Raw genomic sequence first — 14,879 nt, 5'->3', positions numbered from 1 at the left:
CACTGAAAGGTTCTTGCATGAAACCTGCCGAATGGAATCGCTTCGTAGGAAGCTACAATTTTTCCCAGGATCCGCGTGCAGTGATGCACCGACACCTGTTTTGATTTTAGGAGGCCTCTGACTAGAGATGACAGCTCCTTGGCCTTTTCCTCCTGGAGAAACACTTTTCTGTTCTGTGTCCAGAACCATCACCAGGAACAGTAGACGTATCGTAGGGACCAGCTGCGACTTTGGAATGTTTAGAATCCAGCCGTGCTGATGTAGCACTTCCCGAGATAGTGCTACCCCGACCAACAACTGCTCTCTGGACCTCGCCTTTATCAGGAGATCGTCCAAGTACGGGATAATTAAAACTCCCTTCTTTCAAAGGAGTATCATCATTTCGGCCATTACCTTGGTAAAGACCCTCTGAGCCGTGGATAGACCGAACGGCAACGTCTGGAATTGGCAATGACAATCCTGTACCACAAATCTGAGGTACTCCTGGTGAGGATGGTAAATGGGGACATGCAGGTAAGCATCCTTGATGTCCAGTGATACCATGTAAACACCCTCGTCCAGGCTTGCAATAACCGCCCTGAGCGATTCCATCTTGAACTTTGATTTTTTTATATATGTGTTCAAGGATTTCAAATTTAAAATGGGTCTCACCGAACCGTCCGGTTTCGGTACCACAAACATTGTGGAATAGTAACCCCGTCCTTGTTGAAGTAGAGGTACTTTGACTATCACCTGCTGGGAATACAGCTTGTGAATTGCCTCTAGCACTGCCTCCCTGCCTGAGGGAGTTGTTGGCAAGGCAGATTTGAGGAAACGGCGGGGGGGAGACGTCTCGAATTCCAGCTTGTACCCCTGAGATACTATCTGAAAAATCCAGGGATCCACCCGTGAGAGAGCCCACTGATTGCTGAAATATTTGAGACGGGCCCCCACCGTACCTGGCTCCGCCTGTGGAGCCCCAGCGTCATGCGGTGGACTTGGAGGAAGCGGGGGAGGACTTTTGCTCCTGGGAACGGGCTGTATGCGCCTTTAACCCGCTTGCCTCTATTGGGCCGAAAGGACTGTACCTGATAATACGGTGCTTTCTTTGGTTGTGAGGGAACATGGGGTAAAAATGCTGACTTCCCAGCTGTTGCTGTGGAAACGAGGTCCGAGAGACCATCCCCGAACAACTCCTCACCCTTATAAGGCAGAACTTCCATGTGTCTTTTGGAATCTGCATCTCCTGTCCACTGCCGGGTCTCCTGGCAGAAATGGACATTGCACTAATTTTGGATGCCAGCCGGCAAATATCCCTCTGTGCATCCCTCATGTATAAAAGTGCGTCTTTTATATGCTCTACGGTTAGCAATATAGTGTCCCTGTCTAGGGTATCTTTATTTTCTGACAGGGAATCTGACCATGCAGCAGCAGCACTGCACATCCAGGCTGAAGCAATAGCTGGTCTCAGTATAACACCTGTGTGTGTATATATAGATTTCAGGATAGCCTCCTGCTTTCTATCAGCAGATTCCTTCAGGGCGGCCGTATCCGGTAGTGCCACCTTCTTTGACAAGCGTGTGAGCGCTTTATCCACCCTAGGGGATTTTTCCCAGCGTGACCTATCCTCTGGCGGGAAAGGGTACGCCATTAGTAACCTCTTAGAAATTACCAGCTTTTTATCAGGGGAAGCCCACGCTTCTTCACACACTTCATTTAACTCCTCAGATGGAGGAAAAGCTACTGGTAGTTTTTTCTCTCCAAACATTATACCCTTTTTTGTGGTACCGGGGGTAACATCAGAAATGTGCAACACATTTTTCATTGCCTCAATCATGTAACGTGTGGCCCTACTGGAAGTTACATTAGTCTCATAGTCGTCGACACTGGAGTCAGTATCCGTGTCGACATCTGTGTCTGCCATTTGAGGTAGCGGGCGTTTTAGAGCCCCTGATGGCTTTTAAGACACCTGGGCAGGCACAGGCTGAGAAGCCGGGTGTCCCACATTAGGTATGTCGTCAAACCTTTTATGCAAGGAGTCGACACTGTCGCGTAATTCCTTCCACAGCACCATCCACTCAGGTGTCGACCCCGCAGGGGGTGACATCACATTTACAGGCATTTGCTCCGCCTCCACATAAGCCTCCTCATCAAACATGTCGACACAGCCGTACAGACACACCGCAAACACACAGGCAATGCTCTGACAGAGGACAGGACCCCACAAAGCCCTTTGGGCAGACAGAGTATGCCAGCACACACCAGAGCGCTATATAACACAGGGATCCCACTATAAATGAGTGTTTTCCCTTATAGCTGCTTTTTATATATCTCTATCTCTATATATCTCTATATCTATATCTATCCTGCGCCTAAATTTAGTGCCCCCCCTCTCTTTTTTACCCTTCTGTGGTGTTCAGACTGCAGGGGAGAGCCAGGGAGCTTCCTTCCAGCGGAGCTGTGAGGGAAAAATGGCACCAGTGTGCTGAGGGAGATGGCCCCGCCCCTTTTCCGGCGGACTCCTCCCACTTTTTCTGGAATACTGGCAGGGGTATTTTTACATCTATATAGCCTCTAGGACTATATATGATGTAGATTTGCCAGCCATGGTGTCATATTGCCCTCAGGGTGGCCCCCCCCCCCCCCCCCCCCAGCGCCCTGCACCCATCAGTGACCGGAGTGTGAGGTGTACATGAGGAGCAATGGCGTACAGCTGCAGTGGTGTGCGCTACCTTGGTGAAGACCGAAGTCTTCTGCCACCGATTTTCCGGACCTCTTCATGCTTCTAGCTCTGTAAGGGGGACGGCGGCGCGGCTCCGGGAACGAACACCAAGGTCGGGTCCTGCGGTCGATCCCTCTGGAGCTAATGGTGTCCAGTAGCCTAAGAAGCCCAAACTACCACCTGTTAAGTAGGTTCGCTTCTTCTCCCCTTAGTCCCTCGCTGCAGTGAGTCAGTTGCCAGCAGATCTCACTGTAAAATAAAAAACCTAAATATACTTTCTTTCTAGGAGCTCAGGAGAGCCCCTAGTGTGCATCCAGCTCAGCCGGGCACAAGATTCTAACTGAAGTCTGGAGGAGGGTCATAGTGGGAGGAGCCAGTGCACACCAGTTAGACCTAAAGCTTTCTTTATAGTTGTGCCCAGTCTCCTGCGGAGCCGATATTCCCCATGGTCCTAACGGAGTCCCAGCATCCACTTAGGACGTCAGAGAAACTTCTTCCCTGTGTGACTGCCCCCCACCCTCGGAGGCTTGCATCCGTGGTCACCAGGACCCAGTCCTGAATGCCTAATCTGCGACCTTCGAGAAGGTGAGCACTCTGCAGTCACCACAGGAGAGAGACACCCTGGCTCTGGGGGATAGGGTGATTAACCGATGCATCCGAAGATGTGATCCGGACCACTTGTCCAGTAAGTCCCATTGGAAGGTCCTCGTATGGAACCTGCCGAAGGGAATGGCCTCGAATGATGCCACCCTCCTTGCCAGGACTCGAGTGCAGTGATGCACTGACACCCGTTTTGTTTTTAATAGATTCCTGACCAGTGTCACGAGCTCCTGAGCTCTCTCTATCGGGAGATAAACCCTTTTCTGGTCTGTGTCTAGGATCATGCCTAGGAGAGGCAGATGAGCTGTAAGAACCAACTGCGACTTTGGAATATATAGAATCCAGCCGTGTTGCCGTTTCACTTCCAGAGAAAGTGATACGCTGTTCAGCAACTGCTCTCTTGATCTCGCTTTTATGAGGAGATCGTCCAAGTACGTGATAATAGTGACACCTTGCTTCCGCAGGAGCACCATCATTTCCGCCATTACCTTGGTGAATATTCTCAAGCCCGTGGAGAGACCAAACGGCAACGTCTGAAATTGGTAATGACCATCCCGTACCGCAATTCTGAGGTACGCCTGATGAGGTGGATAAATGGGGACATGAAGGTATGCATCCTTTAAGTCCCGAGTCACCATAAAATCTCCCCCTGTAAGGCTTGCAATAACCGCTCTTAGCGATTCCATCTTGAACTTGAACCCTTTCAGGTATATGTTCAGGGATTTTAAATTCAATATGGGTCCGACCGAACCGTCTGGTTTCGGGACTACAACATGGTCGAATAATAACCCCCTCCTTGTTGAAGGAGGGGAACCTTGACCACCACCTGTTGAAGATACAATTTGTGAATTGCAGTTAACACTGTTTCCCTCTCGTGGAGGGAAGCCGGCAGGGCCATCGGTGAGGGGGCATCTTCTCAAAGTCCAGCTTGTATCCCTGAGACACAATATCTATTGCCCAGGGATCTAACAGGGAGTGAACCCACTTGTGGCTGAACTTACGAAGGCGTGCCCCCACCGGGCCTAGCTCCGCCTGTGGAGCCCCAGCGACCTGCTGTGGATTTTTGTAGAGGCCGGGAGGACTTCTGTTCCTGGGAACTAGTTGTGTTGTGCAGATTATTTCCTCTGCCCCCGCCTTTGGCAAGAAAGGACGCACCTCAGACTTTCTTGTTTCTTTATTCGAAAGGCTGCATTTGATAATGTCGTGCTTTCCTAGGCTGTGAAGGAATATAAGGCAAAATATCAGAATTACCAGCTATAGCTGTGGAGACCAGGTCCGAGAATCCTTCTCCACACAATCCTCAGCCTTCCATATGCCTCTTAAGTCGGCATCATCTGTCCATTGCATATTCTACAGGACACGTCAAGCAGAAATCGACATAGCTTTGACTCTAGGACCCAGAATACTCATGTCTCTTTGGGCATGATAGAGATAGAGATAGAGATATATATTAATTAGTGTTCACTCTAGGCTGTTTTAGCAGGGCGCCGCGCCCTGCCCATTTTTTAGCAGGCAAAACCCGCCCTGCCCTGCTAGAACAGCCGCCCGCTTCCTGCCCTCCTGGCGTGTATAGATGCCATGCGCATGGCATCCATTCACGCATTGGGAGAGGGCTGGGGGAAGCCCAGCACCGACGGAGGTGCTGGGCACGCCCCCAACAGTGACGTCGCCGGCCACAGACGCTCTATAGTAGCGTCTGTGGGCCGCCCCGCCCCTAAAATGACGTAGGCGTGGCCACGCCCCCTAATTTGCGTGGCTGCGCCCCCGTTTCAGCCGCGAGCGCGCACATGTGCCCCCGGAATCCGCCGCCCTGCCCCTTTTCAGTCCTAGAGTGAACACACACACACACATATATATACATACATACTAGGGTCTCAATCTCTGCTGATAAGGTACCTGTCCACGCTGCCACAGCGCTATAAACCCATGCCGACACAATCGCCGGTCTGAGTAGTATACTAGAATGTGCACGCTATCTGCAGGATCCCTGAGAATAGCTAGTGCTACCTTCTGTGCAAACGGGACACCCTAGGGGAAGATTCCCATCACATCCTGGCCCTAGTGGGGAAAGGATACTGCCTGAGAATTTTTTGTGGGAAGCTGCAGTCTCTTGTCTGGAGATTCACGCTCTTTCCTCATGAGGAGGGAAATTTACCTCAGCTTTCTTCCCCTTAACATGTGTACCCTTGTGTCAGGGACAATGAGTCATCAGTGATATGCAAATCATCTTTTATTACAATAATCATATTGAATACCTTTCAGCCATCTTGGCTGTAACTTTGCATTATCGTAGTTGACCCTGGAGTCAAACTCTGTGTCGATATCAGTGTTTATTATTTTGGATAGTGAGCATTGTGAGACTCTGAAGGTCTCTGTGACATAGGGACAGACATGGATAGATTTCCTGTCTGTTCTCTAATCTTTTGTGCAATAAATTCACCTCAGCACTTACACATATCCAAACAGGTGTCGGCGTTGTCGACGGAGACACCCTCACACAGATATTTGCTCTCTCTCCTCCTTAGGGGAGCCTTTTACCTCAGACATGTCGACACACACGTACAGACACACCACACACACAGGGGATGCTCTATTTGAAGACAGTTCCCCCAAAAGGCCCTTTGGAGAAACAGAAAGAGAGTATGCCAGCACACACCCCAGCGCTATCTATGACCCAGGAATCACACAGTAACTTCGTGTTAACCCAGCAGCTGCTGTATATATTGTTTTTACGCCAAATTTATGTGCCCCCCCTCTCTTTTTCACCCTCTCTATCGTGCAGGGGAGAGCCTGGGGAGCTTCCTCTCAGCGGAGCTGTGGAGAAAAAATGGCGCTGGTGAGTGCTGAGGAAGAAGGCCCCGCCCCCTCAGCGGCGGGCTTCTCCCGCGATTTTGTGTAAAATTAATGGCAGGGGCTCATGCATATAACTGTGTCCAACTAAATATATGCTGCTTTTGCCAGGAGGTACTTAATTGTTGCCCAGGGCGCCCGGGCGCCCCCCGTGCCCTACAGTGACCGGAGTGTGTGGGTGTAATGCGGGAGCAATGGCGCACAGCTGCAGTGCTGTGCGCTACCTCATGTGAAGACAGGAGTCTTCTGCCGCCGATTTCGATGTCTTCTTGCTTCTGCCGGCTTCTGTCTTCTGGCTCTGCGAGGGGGACGGCGGCGCGGCTCCGGGAACGGACGACTAAGGTTAAGATCCTGTGTTCAAACCCTCTGGAGCTAATGGTGTCCAGTAGCCTAAGAAGCGCAACCTAGCCGCAGTCAGTAGGTTTGCTTCTCTCCTCCCTCGTAGCAGAGTCTGTTGCCAGCAGAGCTCCCTGAAAATAAAAAAACCTAACAAAATACTTTCTCTCAGCAAACTCAGGAGAGCTCACTGAAAAGCACCCAGCTCGTCTGGGCACAGTATCAAACTGAGGTCTGGAGGAGGGGCATAGAGGGAGGAGCCAGTGCACACCAGAACCTAAATTTTTAAAGTGCCCATGTCTCCTGCGGAGCCCGTCTATCCCCATGGTCCTTACGGAGTCCCCAGCATCCACTAGGACGTTAGAGAAATGGGGATGACTGGATCCGTTCTGTTAATGATGTATCATTAATAGTCACAAAGCTTTAGCGATAAACCAAGGCATGCCGTTCTAATTATAGTAATTGAATTGTACTGTTTAATGGAGTTTCAATAACAAAGTGCATAATAGTATTAAGCTGTGGATAAGAGGACACTACGCTGTGGACTAGTGAGGTTAGCTGCAAAGTTTCTTTATACTGCACTCAATATATTTGTACTGGGAAATTGAACCAAACAGTAGTAATATGGTGCATATTTTACACGGAAACGGCTGCCCAGTACCCACTTTTAGAAGATGGACAAGACCCACTATGATCTGGCTGTATGTGCCACCGCCCTAGCCAATCACCACCTGTAGGCTCTCCAGCCAATCACAGCGTCTCCTCTCGTCTATCAACGCACCACTCTATTTGAATTTGTCAGATCTCCAATGGTGCCTCTGCATCTGCCAGCTACCCTGTGAGACTCCTGGCAGCTGCAGAGCAAGTGGCAGTTAGCAGTATCCCAGGCGACGCCTGTGTGGTGACCTGGCCAGGGGCTCCCAGCAAAAAGGCGGAACATACTGTCGCCAGTACTGCCTACAACCAACTCCTTGTTCTAGTACTTCTACCTTTAACCCCCTCCTTGCCCCAACTGCTGCCTGCCCCTAAACCCCTCCTTGCCTAAGCTGCCATCTACCCTTAGTCCCTCTCTACCCCCAGCACCGCCTGTCCTTAATACCCACTTTGCCCAAACTGCTCCCTGCCTAAACCCCCAGCTCTAAACCAACTGCTTCCTGTCCTTAAACCTCTCTAGCCCAACTGCTAGCTGCCCCCAGCACTGTCCCGGCAGCTACCTGCCATTACCATCTCTTCACCTGTTGGCTATGCAAGATCAATGTAAAGTGATGCGACCCAGAAACAGTTGCGTATGACCCCAATTTTTTAAAGTGAGGGGTCCAACAGAATTAGCTACAAAATACAGAGGAGAAAGATAATATAAAGTTTACCTTGAGGAGCGCTGCACAGAAGGGCTTCAGCAAGCTCTTTGGCAGCGTGGAAGCCGTGCAGTGGCGGAAAATCCTAGCAAGGAAGAGAGATGTTTGTTGCTTTATGGTTGGGTTCTTGTTATCGATGACAGCCAAAACATCTTCACTGATGTTCTGTAATGTGGTCTGTAACAACAGCAGTGTGTGAGTCTTGTGCTTCACAATAAATACCTACAGGCCATGTTACTGGTCACTTACGGTGAGAAAAATGGCATCTATTGCCTCTTGTAAGGCTTGGACCACTTGAGGCTTCTTCTCCTTGAACTTCTCTAATATAGTTGGCACAACCTATGAGCAAAAAATATGGGAAGCCAAGATGTTCATATCACACAACAGGCACTGCAAGATCTGTGCAATAATACATCTGCATCAGGCTTAAGTACTTTCTCTCTCTCCAAGGCTTGATACGTCCCCCTTGGTGCGTTACCGGTCAGCTTGTGCAAAGCCAATATTTCCTGAGTTCATTAGCAGGACATAAACCAACTAGATATTTCCTTAACAGGAAGCTTAAGATATTGATAAGCTTCTGTATGACCCCCCCACCCCCATAAACTGTAGTCTCCTGAGGGTATTATTTTACAGATCTGAAACAAATTCTCATCAATACAGTCATGTACTAAGATCACCTCACCAGGCTGACATATTTGACAGTTTAAACTGTACTTTCCTACCCAATGGCTGATCCAGCCATGTGCACACACCTCCATGGAATTAATGACAGGTCTGCAAACCACATTCCGATGGAGCACTGATGCACTGCTTTAGCTGCTCCAAAATCTTACAGACTGTTACACATCCACTTGGAGGTGGTCAACACTATTAGCGCAGCCTCAGAAATGGAGGATTTTCTATGGCATCTTAATATTCACGGCATACATTAGACCACCTATGCTACAAAATAGGGATTTTTGTTTACTTACCATAAAATCTCTCTCTCAGAGTACATCTGGGGGACGCGGCGCCGTTACTTGTGGGTTAGAGATGTGTGGTAGTGGAGTTTGGCACAGAATCTATCAAAAAGCTGCCTCCTCCCATCTCCTTCCTGCTCAGCCATCACTCAGTTAACGTTTAACCAAGCCAAAGGAGATAGACCAGAACAAAAAAACAAATAAACCAGACAAAACTACGGGAGGGATCGCAGCGTCCCCCAGATGGACTCAGAAAGATTTTACGGTAAGTAAACAAAAATCCCTATTTCTCTGTCATCCATCTGGGGAACGCTGCGCCGTTACTTGTGGGATTTCCCCAAAGCAAGCTGAGAGGAGGGAGACGTTGACGGCATAGCAGTCTGTAAAATACGATGCCCAACAGAGGGTCTCCAAACCAAAAGTATGAAAACTGTAAAAACTTTGTGAAAGTATGGACTGACGACCAGGTCGCCGCCCTGCACAGCTGCTCAATAGATGCACCACCGCGAATAGCCCAAGAGGCTCCAACTGCTCTAGTCGAATGAGCCCTAATTGAGTCAGGAACCGAAACATTCGAAGACACGTAGCCTGTCTGATGGCCAAAGTTACCAAACGGGCCACAGTGTTCTTGGAAGCCGGCCAACCTCGTTTGGGAGCATCAATCAATACCAACAAGGTATCCGTACGACGGAAAGACTCCGTGCGAGACAAATAAATACCTAAGGCCCGAACAACATCCAGGAGACCCAAATGGGAGTTCTCCCCAGGAGAAGACGGAGTAAATGCTGGGAGGACAATGTCCCGATTTAAAATGGAATGCTGAAACAACCTTTGGAAGGAAAGAAAGCTTAGTCAGCAGAACCACCCGGTTCTCATGAAACGCTTACAAGGGTAGCCTGCAAGAAAGCCGCCAACTCAGACACTAGTCTAGCTGAGGCAATAGCCAAAAGAAAAACAAACTTTCTGTGTTAGATAACATAGTTCCACAGATTCCAAAAGCTCAAATGGGAGAATTTTGAAGGGCCGTAAGGACCAAGTTTAAATTCCAGGGAGGAACAAAAGGTGGTTGAATTCAAAGTACTCCCTGAAGGAATGTTTGAACCTCTGGAATGATCGCTAGTTTCTTTTGAAAAAGAACCAACAAGGCTGAAACCTGACCCTTCAGTGAAGAAAGCCTCAGGCCCTTATCGAGACCCTCCTGAAGGAAAGAGAGCAGGCGAGGAAGTTTAAACAAATGCGGAGTCAAGCCCCGCTTTTCGCACCAAGCAATGTAAATACGCCATACCCTATGGTAAATACCAGAAGTCACCGGCTTCCTAGCCCGAATCATCGTCTGTACAACAGAACGAGAAAATAGGATTTTGGTACTTACCAGGTAAATCCTTTTCTTTGAATCCATAGGGGGCACTGGAGTACTCTTGGGATATGGACGGCCTCCACAGGAAGTAGGCACTGAATAAATTAATTTTGAAACTACACCTCCCCTCCATATCCCTGAGTACCTCAGTGTTTTTTACTGAGCCGAACAGGAGCGATAGAAAGGTTGACAGTGTAGAATTACATATAACATAACGAACAACAATAAAGTTGACACAACATTACTGACAACTAAACAGTTGACACCATAACTTGTTAATCTGAACCAGTCGGTGAAAGTGTGTTACCATAAGATCTACTGAACCTACCCCAAACCAGGTAAACTACTCTGGGTGGGCGTCCAGTGCCCCCTATGGATTCAAAGAAAAGAATTTACCTGGTAAGTACCAAAATCCTATTTTCTTTTTCATCCACTAGGGGTCACTGGAGTACTCTTGGGACGTACCAAAGTTTCCCCCGCGGACGGGAGAGCTGTTTGGCACCTGTAACACTAGGCGGCCAAAGCTAGATGCTGATGCCGCAAACGTATCAAACTTGTAGAGGCGCACAAACGTGTGCACCGAAGACCATGTAGCCGCCCGACAAAGCTGTGTCGTAGAAGCTCCACGACTCGCTGACCATGATGTTCCCACAGCACGTGTGGAATGAGCCGTTACTGATCTAGGCGGCTGTAACCTAGCATGAAGGTAAGCCTGACGTATGGTCACTTTAATCCAACTGGATAAGGTCTGCCTATAAGCTGGCCAACCCATCTTGGCAGCATCATAGAGGGCAAACAACGTATCCGTCTTACGAACGGTCGACGTTCGGGATACATAAATGCGTAATGCGCGTACCACATCCAACCTACCAGAGTCTCCTGTTAACACAGGAACTACTATCGGTTGATTGATGTGAAAAGATGACACTACCTTTGGTAGAAAAGCGGAATTCGTCCGGAATTCCGCTCTGTCATCATGAAACACTAAATACGGTGGTTTGCACGACAAAGCACCCAAATCTAAAACATGCCTTGCTGACGCTAAGGCTAAAAGAAAAATTATTTTCCCAAGTGAGAAATGTAATATCCACTTGTTGTAAGAGTTCATAATAAAAAGACTAAGAAATCTAAAAACCAGATTCAAGTCTTATGGCGCAGTAGTTAGAGTGAATTGAGGCTGAACTCTGAGGACACCCTGCATAAAAAGGTGTGAACCGACGGCAATAGGGCCAATCTACTATGAAAATAAATGGACAACGCCGATATCTGCACTTTTAGTGTGGATAAACTCAGACCTCTATCTAACCCCATCTGTAGAAATAACAAAAGACGGGATAACTTAAAAGATGATGTCGGAAACTTCAGAGCTTCACACCAACCTACATAGGCACGCCAAATTCTGTAATAATGAGCTGCCGTAACCGGCTTCCTAGCTCGTAACATGGTTGGAATAACCGATTCTGGAATGCCCTCTCTTCTTAAGAGGGCTGTCTCAACAGCCACCCCGTCAAACGCGGCCGCGCTAAATCGGGTAAAAGGAATGGACCCTGCTGTAACAGGTCCGAACATAGTGGGAGCGGCCAAAGACAGACTGCGAGTAGACCGCGGAGATCAGAGAACCAAGCTCTCCGGAGGCCAAAGAGGCGTCACTAGTATAACTGTGTCGGACTCTCCTTTGATCCGTTTTAGCCACAGAGGGAGCAGCGGAAACGGTGGAAATAGATACACGAGACTGTATGGCCACGCGATTGTGAGAGCATCCACCGCCACTGCCTTTGGATCTCTCGTTCTGGACACGACCTGGGGCATTTGATGATTGTGGCGAGATGCCATCAGGTCCACCTGCGGGCAACTCCATTCTGGACCAGCATGTGAAATACTTCTGGATTTAATGCCCATTCTCCTGGATGAAAATTCAGACGGCTGAGATAATCCGCCTCCCAGTTGTCCACTCCCGGAATGACTACTGCCGACAATATCATTTGGTGATACTCGGCCCAATAGAGGATTCAAGCTACAGATGTGACTACTTACATCCTTGCTTTTTTTTTTTTTTTTTTACAAATTTGGCACAACATGCAAAACACAGCTAAGCTGTTTTTCATGAGAAGCGAGTGGATGAATTTTAAAATTTTTGTTTGCCATAAAAGAATATGTATAAAGTAACATATTAAGGAAGCAAATTGAGAAGAAAAAAAAAACACAAGGCATGACTAAATCTCTGAGTATATAGCATGCAAAACTGTGCCATACATGACGGGATATAGCAAAGATGTATGTGGACACATCTGTACTTCCCGCATTGCCATACGGCTTTTCGTTCCTCCTTGTTTGTTGATGTATGCGACCGCCGTCGCATTGTCTGACTGCACCTGAACAGCCCGAGCCTGCAGCCTGTGCACTGCTTGTCGTAGCGCATTGTAAATTGCCCGGAGTTCCAGGACATTTATAGACAGCAATCTTTCGTGATCCGCCCAGAGACCATGGAGCTGATAATTTTGAACTACAGCTCCCCAACCTCCGAGACTTGCGTCCGCCGTGAGAATTATCCAATTCCAGGCACCGAACCGTTTCCCTGCGGTTAGATTCTGTACCTTGAGCCACCAGAGTAGAGACTCTCTGGCCCTTGGAGACAACCTCACTCTGCGGTAAAATCTGCAGATGCGAGCCCGACCACTGTGCAAACACATCCAATTGAAAAGGACGTGAGTGAAGTCCTCCGAACTGAAGCGCTTCGAAAGCCGCCACCATTGTGTCTAATAGGCGAATGCACAAATGAACCGAGACTGTGCGAGGCTTGAGCACCAATTGTACCAGATGACGAATGACCTGTACTTTCTGTTAGGGTATGTAAATTCTTTGATTTACCGTATCGAGAATCATACCTAGGAATTGAAGTCGTTGAGACGGAATCATTCAGGAATTCGCGTAGACAATGGTAGGAAATCAGATTTTCCCCCCAACTTGATCTGCGATCTATCTCGTTTGGAATCCGACTCCGCCTGTTAGGAACGTAGCCAAAGTGGACGTTATGCACTACTAGCGAAGCAGAAAACACAAGAACCAACTGCCAACGTCCAAAGAAGCTGTAGGCAGCAAGAAGTGTAAGGTGGTCTTTATTTATGGCAAACCTGAATTGGAATGCCCTGCCACTACAGCCTTGTTACCTCAAACCCTTACCAAAGCAGGGCGAAGCAACAGCCCTACTGCTGTGTAGGGTACACTCCGATATGTAATAAAACACCCAATAATTGTAATGGTCTTTCATTGCAAATCATTCAGCCTTCGCTGAGAACCTGACGTACTGGCCTGGTGCTATGAGGGCTGGCGGCAAATCGACCGCAACAATCTAACTGAAACAGGCAGTACATGCCCCCGCATTCCCCCAAAAGAGGACCAGTAAGGGTCTGTCTGTGCAGTTTTTAAGCAGAGCACTAACCACTATACGATCACGACAACTTAAACAAGCCAGGTAGGAGACGAACCTACAATCTTGTTATCTATAGTCAGATGCGTTATACATTGCGCCACTGGCTCAGATTCGTATTTGTCCGCCACACTGTGTGACCGACTTTGCAGCGAAGCTGCTTGTTTGACTATGCATTAGACTTAGTGATCATGTACTCCAACCAGTAAGTACACCACGGAAGTGACGTGTGTATTAACCTGCATTACCGTGCATGTGGTTACCAGCAATAGTGAATCTTCCTGTAGAGTCACGCTGTACAAAAAACAATTAATAAATTAAACTCCTAACAACACCCCGCTCCTCCAGATGCCAAGTGTTGTAGAGCAGCAACCTCCGGGAAAGAACCAGGAAGTAACGTTAAAAGAAAAATGGTGTCCTACCATGTTTTTTATTTTTTTATTTTTTTTTTATTTATTTTTTTAACACCTGTTAAACCAGGATCTGAACCAGTGGCCATGCAAACACAATGTTCACTGTGGCCGGAAAGCCTAACTACTTAGCTACAGAGCCACCTGTAAAAACAATAAGCAAAGCTGCTGCAGATGAGGCCTGAACTCACCATGTTTGATGTGCTCAACAGATACTGTTTAATAAGCACTGTGTGCTGACCAATTAGTCTTGCTTACTGCAAAATAGATTTTTAATGTCAATATATACATATATATATATATATATATATATATATATATATATATATATATATATATATATATATACACATACATATACATATATATATATACATATACATATATACATATATACATATATATATATATATATATGTATATATGTATATGTATATATATATATATGTATATGTATGTGTATATATATATATATATACACACACACACACACACACACACACACACATACAACAATGTATATTCACACATACTCAGACCTTAATATAAATATATATATACACACACACACCTTGACAAAGGGGCGGGTAAGCCCCGAAACGTCGGCTTATTTATTCATGTTTTGAATACAACTTTTTGCACATTTACAAAACCCTGAGTGCCGCTGTCATCTTTATTGGGATATTATATATATATATATATATATACATATACATATACATATATATATATATATATATATATATATATATATATATATATATATATATATATATTCCATATATATATTATATACCTATATACAAATATCCAGATATATTCCATATATGCATACATATATATTATATACCTATATACAAATATCCAGATATATCCTGATACAG

At 47.1% G+C, this 14,879-nt stretch overlaps 1 protein-coding gene across 11 annotated transcripts in view; it reads right to left on the bottom strand.

The window, feature by feature from the left end:
* The window catches only part of CKAP5 (cytoskeleton associated protein 5), a 334,214-nt gene that overhangs the window by 241,962 nt on the left and 77,373 nt on the right, over positions 1 to 14,879 (bottom strand). For all 11 annotated transcript variants that reach the window (XM_063944545.1, XM_063944546.1, XM_063944541.1 and 8 more), the window contains exons 10-11: positions 8,092 to 8,181; positions 7,855 to 8,019 (exon numbers count right to left, since the gene is read on the bottom strand). In XM_063944545.1, the coding sequence (XP_063800615.1) occupies positions 7,855 to 8,019; positions 8,092 to 8,181 (255 nt within the window). The remainder of the gene's footprint in view (positions 1 to 7,854; positions 8,020 to 8,091; positions 8,182 to 14,879) is intronic.

The sequence above is a fragment of the Pseudophryne corroboree genome, chromosome 11 (assembly GCF_028390025.1).
Source record: "Pseudophryne corroboree isolate aPseCor3 chromosome 11, aPseCor3.hap2, whole genome shotgun sequence".
Classification (NCBI taxonomy): domain Eukaryota; kingdom Metazoa; phylum Chordata; class Amphibia; order Anura; family Myobatrachidae; genus Pseudophryne; species Pseudophryne corroboree.
The sequence above is the reverse complement of the archived record's forward strand: the minus strand, read 5'-3'. Positions and strand labels throughout refer to the sequence as shown.